Consider the following 14,868-nt stretch of genomic DNA (forward strand, 5'->3'; position numbering starts at 1 on the left):
TGCTTTCCTGGATCGACTCTGTGGCGTGCAATAGCATTGCCCATCTTGGCCAACACTCAGAGTGGCACAGCATGACCACATCAATATCTTACCCACTGAATCGATTGCCCCCACCATCCATAAAACCTTAATGCCACTGCCCTTTCTGGCACCCTCCCCACACACAGGGTGCCAAGTGTGCCATTGCCCCCTCACAAACACAGAGCGTACATTGTTAATGGAGGGATGGTACATGGTACCTCCCTTCATGCCAGCATAGCTTTCCCTCCAGTAATCCCAAAGTCCCTCCCTTTCAGAATGCAGAGCGAGACCGCTGTGTATCCCCCCACCCCCTCCCTTTAGGAATGCAGAGTTAGAGCCCTGCATATTCCTTCTCCCTCCTCCCTTTAAGAATGCAGAATTAGACCCCTGCATATCTCCCCACCCCCTCCTCCCTTTAAGAATGCAGAGTGAGAGCCCTGTGTATCCCCCTTCCGTGATGCAGAGTGAGGACTCGCCGGCTTTTCAGATCGTGAACGGGACGGCACGTGACAGCTGCCCATCAGCAAAAAATCCGGCAGTGTCGGTGGAAAGAGGCAGCGGGCTGCATAATCAGCAAAGGTAAGTAATCATAACCATATGCTAATTGTGGTGCCGCTGCCTTGCAGCGGTGTGGGGGGGGGGTGCGCACGGAGGTCCCGCCGCTGGCGGTAAAATGCGGCAGGCCCGTCTCAATGTTGCGGGTCAAGGCGGGCCTCTCTCCACAGCATTTTACCGGCCCCCACACCGCGGTCCGCAGCGCCGAGGGGCCATTAAAATTCAGCCCTATGAGAGGGCCTGTGAACTCCCTGTGTAGAATAGAGCATTGCACATTTAACAATCACATTCTGGAGACTAGAGGCAAATGATTTATTTGATTATGTAGTTTGTTTGATCAATTTGTTTGAAAGCATCATCACAATATTGAGCCTGAATTTGTTAAACTCCCTCCCTTCTGCCCATTGCGTTTAGGATCAGACCTATGTCATGTGTCTGACAGATCATTTCAATCATCGCTTCTAATGATTATTTCGATCGTTGCGCTCAAATTTTTCTTCTTTCATTTTCAGCTACATTTTCTTTGGAACAGCCAGAAGCTCATCCTCTCCTGGAAAAAAAGAGAGTTAGATCAGTCACTTCACAGCCCGTTACAACTAGTGCCACAGTGCAACATCTTTCTGTTCTGTCCTGTCCTCCCCTCTGACTCTCAGGGATGCTCTGTCTCTGTCATTTAACAATGTTTCGTCCTCATCCCATGAAAGGAACGAACCCTCAGATTTCTACCTCTATTTCTTCCCTGGAACACCTGTGGTCTGACTGTCTCACTGCAGCCACCAGCAGAGCTTTGGTTGGTGACAAAGTGTTCTACCATGTCCAACCCCATGAAACTGAAGTGATCAGGAGGCAGAGCTATTCCCAGCTTGTCATATACCAGAGGTTCAGAGGATTCAGCTGGGACAGAGATTCAAAGGAACCTTTCCTGTACCTTCCGTGACGACATCACAGTACTCCTCACACTCCTTCCTGGTGTAGAACTTGTTTCCGTTTCCTTGGCACCCACTGTACTTGAAGGCAACACATTCACCGATAACCGAGTCAAATGCCCAGAGATCAACAATGGATTTACATTGTCCAGCTTCTATAGGTAATCTACAGGCAGCTACAACAGAGGAACAAAAAGACATGTTGGAAAGAGGATCAATAAGCCTAGTTAAACAGAGGTTGTGGGCAGTGAGACTGAGAATCGCCAACATTGGTTAAGTTCACGATTAGGGTTGGCTCTGAAACTTACATGGTGGAACGGCCTGGCAACATTCATTGTTTAGATACAGACGTGAGACTGACAGACAAGGTACCAGATGCAACAGGGAGGAAATTGGAAGAAAATATCATCTGCATCCCGAGCCAGGGTTAGTGTTGTGCAGCTTTCTCCACCCCACCCCACCCCCACCATTTGTTTGCACCAGTCACTGTGTCCATTGACTCATAACGCATCTGTTCATAGGTGTACCCCGTCGAGAGTTTGCATAGACTAGAGTACCCTGACCCAGATACATAGAGGTGTGCCCTGACCCAGTCACTCATGGACTGGTGTATCCTGACTGTAGCATAAGGATGTAAAGGGATAATGCTGAAAACAGTGAGAGCAACCCCTCTCACTATAAGAGTGATGGTGTTATAGTCACACGAGGTTAGGCTGGAGAGAAGAGAGAGCAGCACGAAGGATGCTAGCTTAGGAGGCTTGATGACAGTGTAGATAGTATTATGTCTGAGACTTTCTCCAGAAAGTCCCTGTTACACTACTAAAGATAACACAACACCAACCAATATGCAGACAAACTGATGTACCCAAACTAAGGGTATGCACAGACTCATGTACCCCGACCAATATGTGCACAGATTGGAGCACCCCAACCAAGACAATTACAGAGACTGGTCTACCCCTACTGATGTAGCCTGACCAAGGTACACACAGACTGGTGTACCAGGACCCAGATACACATGGACTCATGTACCCAGACCAATGTACATACAGATTGGTATACCCCAAACTAGATATACAAAGACTGGTGCACCCCAACAGATATACACACAGGCTGATGTATCCAGACTAATATTTGCATAGACTGATGTTCCCTAGCCGATATACACACAGACCGGTGCACCACAACGCAGATACGCACAGATTTGGATACCCCGATCGAGTGACACACAGAGTGGTGTACCCAAAGTGATATACACGCAGATTGATGTAGCCTGACCTGAGATGCACACAGACTAGTATAGCACAACCCAAATACACGCTGATACGAGTACCCTGACCAATGTACATACAGACTGGTATACCCTGACCCAGATATACACAGACTGATGGACCCTGATGCAGATACACACAAACTGCTGTACACCAACTGAAGTACACAGACTCTGCATCAAATTGAAAATTGGGACAGACTTACAGGAATATATGCTCACTGCAGGATCCCAGGAGTGCACACCCACTACACGGGCACAGAAAGGTAAACTCACAATAGGAAGAGGAATGTGCACTCACTGTAGGACAGAAAAATACACTCATTGTAGGGAACGAGTCTATGCTCATCTAGAAACAAAGGAATGTACATGCACAGTATGGGCAGAAATGTACACTCATTATTGGGGGACACATGCATGTGCACACAACACACACAAGAGGGATACATAAATGTACACTGTAGGGACAGGGGAACGTATACACTGTAGGGAAACAGGAATGCAAACGCACTGTGGGGATAGAGGAATGTACACTCATTGTAGCGAGTTGAATATACACATTCTCGGGTCACAGATATATACACTTATTACACGGACATAGCAATGTACACTCAGTGAAGTGACAGAAATGTATGTTCAGTGTAGGAACACAGGAACATGCCATTTCCATCCCGCGAGCCTGCTCACCATTCAATAAGATCATGGCTGATCTGATTGCGGCCTGAACTCCACTTCTTGCCTGTCCCCCATAAACCTTTACTCCCTCGTAGATGAAAGGTCATTGAACTGAAACATTAACTCTGCTTCTCTCTCCACAGATGCTGCCAGACCCGCTGAGTATTTTCAGCACGTTCCGTATTTATTTCAGATTTCCAGCATCGGCAGTATTTTGCTTTAATATTAGATCAAAAATCTGTCTAACTCAGCCTTAAATATATTCAATGTCCCAGCTCCACTGCTTTCTGGGGAAGAGAATTCCAAGTATTAACAACACTCAGAAGAAATTCCTCCTCACCTTCGTTTTAAATGAAAGACCCTTATTTTGAAACTGTGTTCCCTTAGTTCTAGATTCTCCCATGAAGGGAATCATCCTCTCAGCATCTACTGTCAAACCCCCTCAGAATCTTATTGAAATATACAAGGTAACCACTCATTCTTCTGAAGTCCAATGAGAATAGGCCTAAACCTACTCAACCTTTCCTCATAAGTCAACCACTTCATTCCAGGAATCAACCTAGTGAACCATTTCTGAACTGCCTCCAATGCAATATATGCCTCCTTAAATAAGGTCACCAAAACTGTACATTGTACTCCAGGTGCAGGCTCACCAATGTCCTGCACAATTGTGCAAGATTTCCCTACTTTTATACTCTGTTACAAGGTCACAGGACAACAGTCTTGCTTGTACTGTATCTTTATTGAACTGCCCTATAATGGATGCCTGCAGTGAGTGCCTCATGGTAGAGGTCATATGACTACAGCGAGCCAGGAGATACATTAGTACAGTATTGCATTTCTCGCCCAACAGCCCCCTTTTCGTACAAACAAGAAAAACATTTGCATGCATCATCATTTACACAGTGAGTTGCCCAAGTTACCCACTATGCACAGACTGTTCTCGTGCATTAGCACTTCATTATTCTCATCAGTCTCTGCTCATCCATTGCACACAGTCTTTAAATCGTGCCTGTCTCTTAATGGTGCACGTGCGCGTTGTAGTTGACTGTTCATCTGGTTGATTTTCCTTCTCCAGGGAGTGTCGTTCCTGTGTCACGTATTGTTGCTGCGGTAACAGTTGTTGTTCCCTTTCTGTTGTTGGGGTGCTGTGGACCCCTGGGACTGATGGTTGATCTGTGGTCTGTGCAGATGGTGAGTTCTCATCTTCCTGACCGGCCGCCTGTAGCGCCTGTAGTGAAGGAACAGCTTCTCCAGTCGTGCGAATGTGCCTGCAGTTGCAACGGTATATCTGGTCGTTCACTTCCACCGCGTACAATCGAGGTGACAACTGCACTACGCAGGTCCCATGTTGCCACTTGGACTGACGCTTGTTGTGAGCATTGAAGGTTTGTACCCTGACTGGCTCTCCAATACTCAATTCGGGCAATGGTTTGGCAGTTTTGTCAAAATGAAATTTGGCTTTCTGCCATTTCACCCTAATTTTGTCACTCACACCTGTTACTACTTCTGGCTTCAGTAGCATTTTTGCTATTGGAAGAGTGGTTTGGGTGCAGCGTGACATTAGTCTTTGTACTGGACTACTTTCCAAGCCTTCAGTAGATGTGTTTCTCCAGTCAAGGATTGCCTTGTTTACATCTGTGCTAGATTTGCTCGATTATTTATAATTCCTTTGGCGATTTTCACTGCCACCTCGGTCTTTCCATTTGACTGGGGATAGTGTGGAGATGAAGTAGGATGTTGAGTTTCCAAATCTTTTATGAAACGGCTGAATTCTTCGCTTGTGAACTGAGGACCATCATCGCTCATTACAATCTCTGGAATGCTTTAACGACCAAAGTGTGCTTTGAGGCATTCTACAATCTCACCAGTACTACAGAGCACAATCCAACAAACAGGCATAAACTCTACTGTAACATAGGTGATTTATGTAAAGTACCCTCCAAAATAAATTTTAATGTCACATAGCTCTCCATTGATCATATACTTCTGCACAGAGATTGATAAAAGGGCTTTGTTACTTTAGTTCCATCTGATTGCACTTCCATGTAACCTTTCTGAAACAATGCACAACAAACCTCTATTGGTTACAATTTTCCAATCTGTAAATGCCCCATTTATCCTGACTGTGTTCCTGTTAGTTAGCCAATCCTCTATCCATGCTAATATATTACCCCCAACACCATGAGCTCTTATATTGTACAGTAACCTTTAATGTGGCACCTTATCAAATGCCTTTTGAAAATCCAAATACACTACAACTACTGGTTCCCCTTTATCCACCCTGCTTGTTACATCCTCAAAGAACTCTAATAAGTCTGTCAAACATGATTTCCCTTTCACAAAACCATATTATTTCTGCCTGATTGTATTATGATTTTCAAAATGTCTGCGACTACTTCCTTAATGATGGATTCCTGAATTTTCCCAATGACAGATGTTAGACTAACTGGCCTCCTGTTTTCTATTTCCCTCCTTTCTTAGTAGGGGCATTACATTTGCAGTTTCCAATCCGCTGGGACCTTTCCAGAATGTAAAGCGTTTTGGAAGATTATAATCAATGCATTCACTATCTCTGCAGCCACATCTTTTAAGACTCAAGGATGCTGGCCATCAGGTCTAGGGCCTTGTAAGCCTTTAGTCCCATTATTTTTCCCAGTACTTTTTCCCCTCATATTTGCTGTCCATTCCTAATTGTCCTTGATAACGGAATGGCTTGCTAGGCCATTTCGGAGGGCAGTTAAGAGTCAACCACAATGCTGTGGGTCTGGAGTTAAATGTCAGACAGTCCAGGTAAGGATGACAGATTTTCTTCCCCATAGGACATGAGTGAACCAGATGGGTTTTTACAATAATCAATGAGACTAGCTTTCAATTCCAGACCTTTTTATTAATTAATTGGTTTTAAATTCCACCAGCTGCCATGGTGGGATTTGAACACCTGTCCCCAGTTAGCCTGCTCCTCTCAATTACTAGTCTAATGACATTATCACTAAGCCACCATCTCCCCTCTCCTCACCTCTGAGTCAAAATTCCTCAAGCTGCAGACACTTTATTGCAGATGTGGTTGCAGTGGATCACACTGGTGTACCCATATACTGATGTAAAGGCCTGCTACTCAACCCTACCCTGATGGGATCCGATGACACGTGTCAGGTTCTGGCTGAGTCATGTCAGGCTTCTGACTCCGGCATTCAGACTGGGGTCAGGATGCCTTTGCACACCTTTACCACCAGCTCCCTACAGCTGGAACACATCAGCTGCCCTGCCATCTCTACAGTATTTTCTTTAACTAATCAGGGTTTCAAGTTTTGAAAAGTCACCTAATTATTTTTAGCATTATTAAGCAGTTTAACTAGTTAAGCTATACATTTAATACAGTATTCATATCGCCCAGTTCTGGTTTAAACTACTGCCCCAGTTTAGAGAAAAAAAAACATAAAACTCACCAACCAATCACCTACCTGCACACCTAAATAATGCACCCAGACTTCAGCTCTCAGATCTCACTGTCTCTCACTCCCTCGCTTGGACTGCTCCTTGTTTTGTCAAAGTACCAGAATAATAGCTCTTCCCTCCACTGCACCAAATTCCCTCGCTTAGCTAATTCTCAAGTTATGCATTCTTGTAGGCACTTACTCAGTCAAAATGGGCTCCATGCTGCTTACTCCATGTGATAACAAAAGCCTCCTGTATTTATCTTGGTCAGACTTCCAAAGACCTAAGTCAGCCCCTGTTGACCAGGTAACCAGTTCTAACTAGCCACATAATTAACTAACTATGCAGCTACCACTAGCAGGCAACTTGTTTGCCAGTGACTAACACTGTGTAAGAGACAAGTTAAGGTTAAAGTTGAGTTAAATGCCAATTGCAAAACCCTTAGAACACTTAGAATTCCCTCACTCATTGACCAAATTCCCAAGTTGAGCAGTCTGTAGACATACTCTATTGAAGAGAACTCCGTGCTACACAGGAACGCATGTTCCTTGTAAAGACAGAAATGTACACTCACTGGAGAGAGGAATGTATACTCGCTGTAGGGACACAGGAATGTGCACTCATCACAGGGACAGGAATCTACACTCACTGTAGGGGCACAAGAATGTACACTTAATGTTGGGATACAGAGCGTACACTCACTGTAGGGAGGCATGAATGCAACATTCTTGTAGGGACACAAGAATTTATACAGACTGCAGGCATAGGAATGTACAGTCCCTGTAAGGAAATGAATATACACTCATTCTAGGATCCAAGATATGTACACTCACTGCAGGGATGCAGAGTGTACACTCACTATCCGGACAGGAATGTGCACCCATTGTAGGTGGAGGATTGAACACTCGCAGTAGGGAGATAGGAAGGTACGGTTTCAAAGGTGATGCATGCAATTCCTTCAATCGACTCACAGTGCAGTGTACATATCCAGGAAAAGCTGAAAACTGAATGAGGTGATATGGAATGAAATGGCAATATTCGTTATAAACCAGGGAACAGGATGGTTACATTGGACACATTGAGCCGATTGCCAAATCCAAAGAAAACAACAAATATTTCATTGGACCTACAAATTGGCAATACGGATATAGAGGTCGAAGACGTACTTAATATCAACTTGATGAGCTTTGGATAGTATAGGTGCAACCAATTTAGAGAAGAAACAGCCAAAGATCCAATGCTGAAGGCATTGTGGCGCGCTATTGTCGATGGTTGGCCTGTATGATATAGGAGGTTCAAAACAACCGATGATCCTTTTCACTGTATAGAGATGAGTTAAGTATCTCAAGAGGAGTAATATTCAAAGGAAGACCGATGCTGAACCTCCTCGTCAGGGTATATTGTCGCAATTGCACCAGGGCCACGTGGGCATTGAGTGAACGAGACGCCTGGCGAGGGAAATTGTTCACTTGCCTGGGATTAACAGTGATATTGAGAGAGTTGTGAGGATGTGAGAGGTGTGCCAAATGCATCAGCCAAACCAGCAGAGGGAACCACTACACCCTCACGAGGTCCCATTGCATCCCTCGTCGAGGATTGTAATGGATCTGTTCACCATTCATGGTTATGACTTCTTCTTAATCACAGATTACTTTTCAAAATTCCCAATCATCAGACAGTTGAGGGATACATCGAGCACATCTGTAGTGAATATTATGAGTGCTATATTTAGTCTTCTTGGTACACCAGAGGAGATTGCATCAGATAATGTTCCACAATATACAGACAAACCATTTCAGGATATGAGTGCCAAGTGGGGCATAAAACATGTACCAGCCTTTCCACATTATCCTAGATCCAATGGTCATGCTGAACAAATGGTTCATACTGTGAAATCACTTATTGTGAAATGCAGGGAAACAAAGCAAAATTTCCAGGTTGTTATGTTGCATTTGCAGACAGGACCATTAGACAGGGGATTACCGTCACCAGCCGAATTCATGTGCGGGAGGCAGATCAGAACGATACTTCGAGTTATCATCTGTCCAGGTTTGCTTCAGTGCAGGAAAGATACTGGAGAAGCAGGAAAATATGAGGACTACACATAGTGACGTAGATACAAGTAACATCAAAGAAACAGTAAATCAGGAAGTGGAAGGGAGGAAGGAACTCAAGAAAATTACAATCACTGGGGAAGAGGTACTGAGCAAATTGTTGGAGCTGTGGGCTGACAAGACCCTGGGTCCTGATGGACTCATCCTAGGGTCTTAAAAGAAGTGGCTAGTGAAATAGTTGATGTGTTGGTTTTAATTTCCCAAAATTCCTTAGATTCAGAGAAGGTTCCATTAGATTGGAAAATAACAAATGTAACTCCTTTATTCAAAAAGGGAGGGAGACAGAAAATAGGAAACTACTAGCCAGTTAGCTTAACATCTGTAATTGGGCAAATGTTAGAAGCTATTATGCAGGGCACTTAGAAAAATTCAAGGTAATCAGGAAGAGTCAACATGGTTTTGTGAAAGGGAAATCATGTTTAACCAATTTATTGGAGTTCTTTGAAGAAACAACATGTGCTGTAAATAAAGGGGAACCGGTGGATGTACTGTACTTAGATTTCCAGAAGGCATTGATAAAGTGCCACATGAAAGTTTAGTGCAGAAAATAAAAGCTCATGGTGTAGGGGGTAACATTTTGGCATGGATAGAAGATTGGCTAGCTAACAGGAAACAGAGAGCGGGCATCAATGGGTCATTTTCTGATTGGCACGATGTAAAAAGTGGTGTGCCAAAGGGATTTCTGGTTGGGCCTCAACTTTTTACAATTTATATCAATGACTTGGATGAAGGGACCGAAGGTATGGTTGCTAGATTTGGTGATGACACAAAGGTTGGTAGAAAAGTAAGTTGTGAAGAGGACATAAGGAGGCTACAAAGGGATATAGATATGTTAAGTGAGTGGGCAAAGATCTGGCAAATGGAGTATAATGTGGGAAAATGTGAAATTGTCCATTTTGGCAGGAAGAATAAAAAAGAAGCATATTATCTAAATGGTGAGCGATTGCAGAGTTCTGAGTTGCAGAGGGATCTGGGTGTCCTAGTGCATGAATCACAAAAGGTTAGTATGCAGGTAAAGCAAGAATGTTATCATTTATTGAGAGGGGAATTGAATACAAAAGTAAGAAGGTTATGCTTCAGTTATACAGGGCATTGCTGAGACCACATCTGGAGTACTGTGTGCAGTATTGGACTCCATATTTAAGGAAGGATGTAAATGCTTTGGAAGCAGTTCAGAGAAGGATGACTAGACTAATACCTGGAATGGGCATGTTGTCTCATGAGGAAAGGTTGGACAGGCTAGGTTTGTATCTGCTGGAGTTTAGAAGAGTAAGAGGTGTCTTGATTGAAACATATAAGATTCTGAGGGGTCTTGACAAGGTGGATGTGGAAAGGATGCCTCCTCTTGTGAGAGAATCTAGAACTAGGAGTTACTGTTTAAAAATAAGGGGTCACCCATTTAAGACAGAGATGAAGAGAATTTTTTTTCTCTCAGAGTGTCATGAGTCTTTGGAACTCTCTTCCTGAAAAGGCGGTGAAAGCAGAGTCTTTGAATATTTTTAGGGCAGAGTTATATAGATTCATGATAAGCAAGGGCATAATAGGTTATTGGGGTAAGGCAGGAATGTGGAGTTGAGGTTACAATCAGATCAGCCAGATGGTGGCGTAGTAGTAATGTCACTAGACTAGTAAGCCAGAGCCCAGGCTAATGCTCATGGGTTCAAATCCCACCACAGAAGGTAGTGAAATTTGAAACCGATTTATAAATCTGAGAATTAATGTTCAATGACGGAGCAGATTTGAGGGGCTGAGTGGCCTACTGCTGCTCCTAATTCACATGTTCGTATGTTCACACAATCAACATGCAGGTGCGGAATTGCCTAGTTTACATGTGGGTCAAAAGGTTCGAGTCATTCACCCAACAGAAAGAACCTGGTTACTCGCAAAAGTATCTAAGATTTACAGCAAGCCAAGTTCATATGAAGTCACAACACCTAATGGAGCAACATTGAGGAGGAACAGATGTCAACTAAAGGAATTGTCCAACTGCATCATATCCAAAACTCCAATAACATCGAGACACGTTCACGGATGATGTTTGAGAGTGAAACTATGGAAGACCACTGTGAAGATAACCAGCACAACGCTAATGTGCATGATAACTATAAGTTGACATTGACAAGTCAAGAACACCATCGTGATGATTCTAGATCTCAGAAGAATTTTACTATTACGAGGTTTGGCATATTAGTAAAGCACCTATTCATTTTAGAGACTCTTAAATGATGGATGGGGGTCTAACTTTTATGTAAATAGTGTTCACAGCAATCCTGTTATGTTATGTGATTTATACTTATTGTGTAATTTTCTACTTGGGAATAAAAGGGGATGTTGTGTTATCACTTTAAGGGAATATGTAAATAGTGAATGTGCATTATCACTGCAGGAAGTGATGAAATGCAGCATGTGGCATGGGAGTTGGAGTTGTGTTGATCCTTAGTAAGGCATGCATATAGAGTTCTCCTGTCCTTATATGAAGTGTTTTGAATCATCAATAGTAAAAGAACTCAAAGTGTTGATTACCATTCATTGGTGTGTGCTTGGTAAGTTTATGTGAAGAAACAAGTAACACAACAACACTCACTGTAGGAACGGGATGGTACACTCATTTTGGGATCAAAGGAATCTACACTCATTGTAGGGACATAATCATGTACACTCACTATGGGGACAGGAATCTACACTCATTTTAGAGACAGGAATGTACATTCATTGTAGGAACAAGGGATTGTACACTCATTATAGGGACACAGGAATGTACACTCACTGTAGGGATTGTACACTCACTGTAGGAACAAGTGAATCTAGTCACAGTAGGGACAAAACCATAAACGCACAATATAAGGACAGCAACATACATTCATTGTAGGAACATAGGAATCTACACTCATTGTAAAAACAGAAATGTAAACTCAATGTATGTACAATTTATATTTATATAGTGCCTTTAACACAATAAAATACCCCAAAGTACATTACACGGGCATTGTAAAACAAAGTATGACACCAAGCCACAAAAGGAGATATCAGATCAGCTGATCAACAGTTGGCTCAAAGAGGTAGGTGTTAAGGAATTTCTTAAAGGAGGAAAGCAAGGTGAAGAGGCAGAGAGGTGTAGGGAGGGTATTCCAGAGCTTAGGGCCTAGGCAACTGAAGGCGCAGCCACCAATGGTGGAGCGATTAAAATCAGGGATGCACAAGACCCCGCAATTAGAATAGTGCAGATATCTTGGAGGGTTGTGGGGCTGGAGGAGATTACCGAGATAGGGAGGGGTGAGGCCTTGAAGGGATTTGGAAACAAGTATGAAAATTTTTGAATCCAGACGTTGCTTGACCAGGAGCCAATGTAGGTCAACGGGCACAGGCGTGATGGGACTTGGTGCGAGTTAAGACACGGGCAGCAGAGTTTTGGATGACCTCAAATTTACAGAGAGTAGAATGTGGGAGACCAGCCGGGAGTGCATTGGAATAGTCAAGTCTAGAGATAATGAAGATATGAATGAGGGTTTCAGCAGCAGATGAGCTGAGACAGGGGCGAAGTCGGGTGATGCAATGGAGGTGAAAATAGGCGGTCTTAGTGATGGTGTGAATATAAGGTTGGAAGCTCATCTCAGGGTCAAATGTGATACCAAGGTTGCAAACAGACTGGCTTAATCTCAGACTGTTGTCAGGGAGAGGAATAGAGTTGGTAGCTAGGGAATGGAGTTTGGAGTGGGGACTGAAAACAATGTCTTTAGTCTTCCCAATATTTAATTGGAAGAAAGTTCTGTTCATCCAGTACTGGACATTGGATGAGCAGTTTGATAATTTAACAACAGTGGAGAGAGATGGTGGTGAGGTAGAGCTGAGTGTCATCAGCATACATCTGAAGACTAACACTGTGCTTTCAGTTAATGTCGCCGAGGGCCAGCATGGAGACAAGAAATATGAGGGGGCCAAGGATAGATCCTTGGGGGACACCAGAGGTAACGGTGCAGGCGCAGGAAGAGAAACCAGTGCAAGTGATTCTCTGGCTACAATTAGACGTATAAGAATGGAACCAGGTGAGAGCAGTCCCAGCCAGCTGGATGACGAAAGGCTTTGGAGAAGGATGATGTGGTCAACCATGTCAAAGGTTGCAGACAGGTTGGGAAGGACGAGGAGGGAAAGTTTGCCTTTGTCACAGCCACATAGAATGTCATTTGTGGCTTTGATTTTGGAACTGTGGCAGGGGCAGAAACCTGATTGGAGAGATTCAAACATGGAGTTCTGGGAAAGATGGGAATGGATTTGTGAGACGAGAACACATTCAAAGGCATTGGAGAGGAAAGGGAGGTTGGAGATGGGGTGGTATTTTGCAAGGGCAATGCGGTCAAGGATAGGTGTTTTGAGGAGAGGAATGATAGCGGCAGATTTGAAAGAGGGAGGGACAGCATCTGAAGAGAGAGAACCGTTAACAATATCAGCCAACATGGGGTCCAGGAGAGGAAGTGGCTGATCAGCAGTTTAGTGGGAATAGGATTGAGGGAACAGGAGGGGGATCTCATGAACAAGATAAGCTCAGAGAGGGCATGAGGGGAAATAGGATAGAAACTGGAGAAAGATGCGAGTTGCAGGGAGCATACAGGAAATTTGGCACACAGCAGTGTACACTCACTGTGGTTACAGGGGAATGTATACTCACTATAAAAACACAAGAATGTACACTCACTACATGGAGACTAATGTACACTCACTGTAGGGGACAGGAATTTGCACTCACTGCAAGGAGAACAATGTACGCTCATTGTAGGGACTCAGGAATGTACGTTCCTTGTAGGGACAGGAATGTACAAAGTATAGGGACAGAGGAATGTACACTCACTGTATGGAGGAGGGAATGTACACTCACTGTTTGAGCTTGCTACCTCACCTACAGTCCTGCAGGTCTGCAAACATTCCCGTTCAGTTTTAAAGTTGTTCCCATTTCGAAGACAGCCACCATAATTAAACTTCTTACAGGTCATCGAAGTGTGGTTGTAGTAGAATCTCGATTCGTGGCCAAAGCAAGGGCCAGCATCAGGTATCAGTTGGCAGGATTCTTAAGAAAAAGGAAAGCAAAACGATTAATTTATTAATGGATACATAAAAGCTCCAAACATGTAACAGCACACTCAGGAACACAGTGCCTCACACCCCAATAACACTGGAATCAGGAACACATTCCCTCACACCCCAATAACACTGGAATCAGGAATGCAAACCCTCACACTCCATAACATGGGAGTCAGGAACACATTCCCTCACACTACAATAACACTGGAATCAGGAACACAAACACTCACACTCCATAACATGGGAGTCAGGAACATATTCCCTCACACTACAATAACACGGGAATCAGGAACACATTCCCTCACACCCCAATAACACTGGAATCAGGAACGCAAACCCTCACACTCCATAACATGGGAGTCAGGAACACATTCCCTCACACTCCAATAACACTGGAATCAGGAACACAAACACTCACACTCCATAACATGGGAGTCAGGAACATATTCCCTCACATTCCATAACACGGGAATCAGGATCCCTTTCCCCTCAGACAGTTACTGTCAGTGCACAGTGCTGTATAAAGTGTCTAACCCAGTGTTGTATGTAGTTCTGTTCTCAGTAATGTAGCTGATACTGTACACAGTTGAGAGCCCAGTGCTGTACCTAGAGCTCTGCTCAGTGATTCATCCTGTGCCATTACAGTGCTATGGCCAGTTCAGTGTCCAGTGATTTATCCAATGCCATTCCCAGTGATTTGCACTGTGCTGTACCCAATGTGTAACCAGTGTTGCACCAGTGATAGTTTTTTATTCGTTCGGGGATGTGGGCGTCACAGACGAGGCCAGCATTTATT

The 14,868-nt window shown here is 43.9% G+C and overlaps 1 protein-coding gene across 1 annotated transcript in view; it reads right to left on the reverse strand.

The window, feature by feature from the left end:
• Window positions 1–874: 874 nt before the first annotated feature.
• The window catches only part of LOC137347768 (protein AMBP-like), a 57,395-nt gene continuing 43,401 nt past the window's right edge, over window positions 875–14,868 (reverse strand). Inside the window, exons 8-10 of the mRNA XM_068012716.1 lie at window positions 13,891–14,058; window positions 1,505–1,678; window positions 875–1,126 (exon numbers count right to left, since the gene is read on the reverse strand). Of these exons, the coding sequence (XP_067868817.1) occupies window positions 1,089–1,126; window positions 1,505–1,678; window positions 13,891–14,058 (380 nt within the window). The 3' untranslated portion in view covers window positions 875–1,088. The remainder of the gene's footprint in view (window positions 1,127–1,504; window positions 1,679–13,890; window positions 14,059–14,868) is intronic.

This window comes from Heterodontus francisci, chromosome 32 (assembly GCF_036365525.1).
Source record: "Heterodontus francisci isolate sHetFra1 chromosome 32, sHetFra1.hap1, whole genome shotgun sequence".
NCBI lineage: Eukaryota > Metazoa > Chordata > Chondrichthyes > Heterodontiformes > Heterodontidae > Heterodontus > Heterodontus francisci.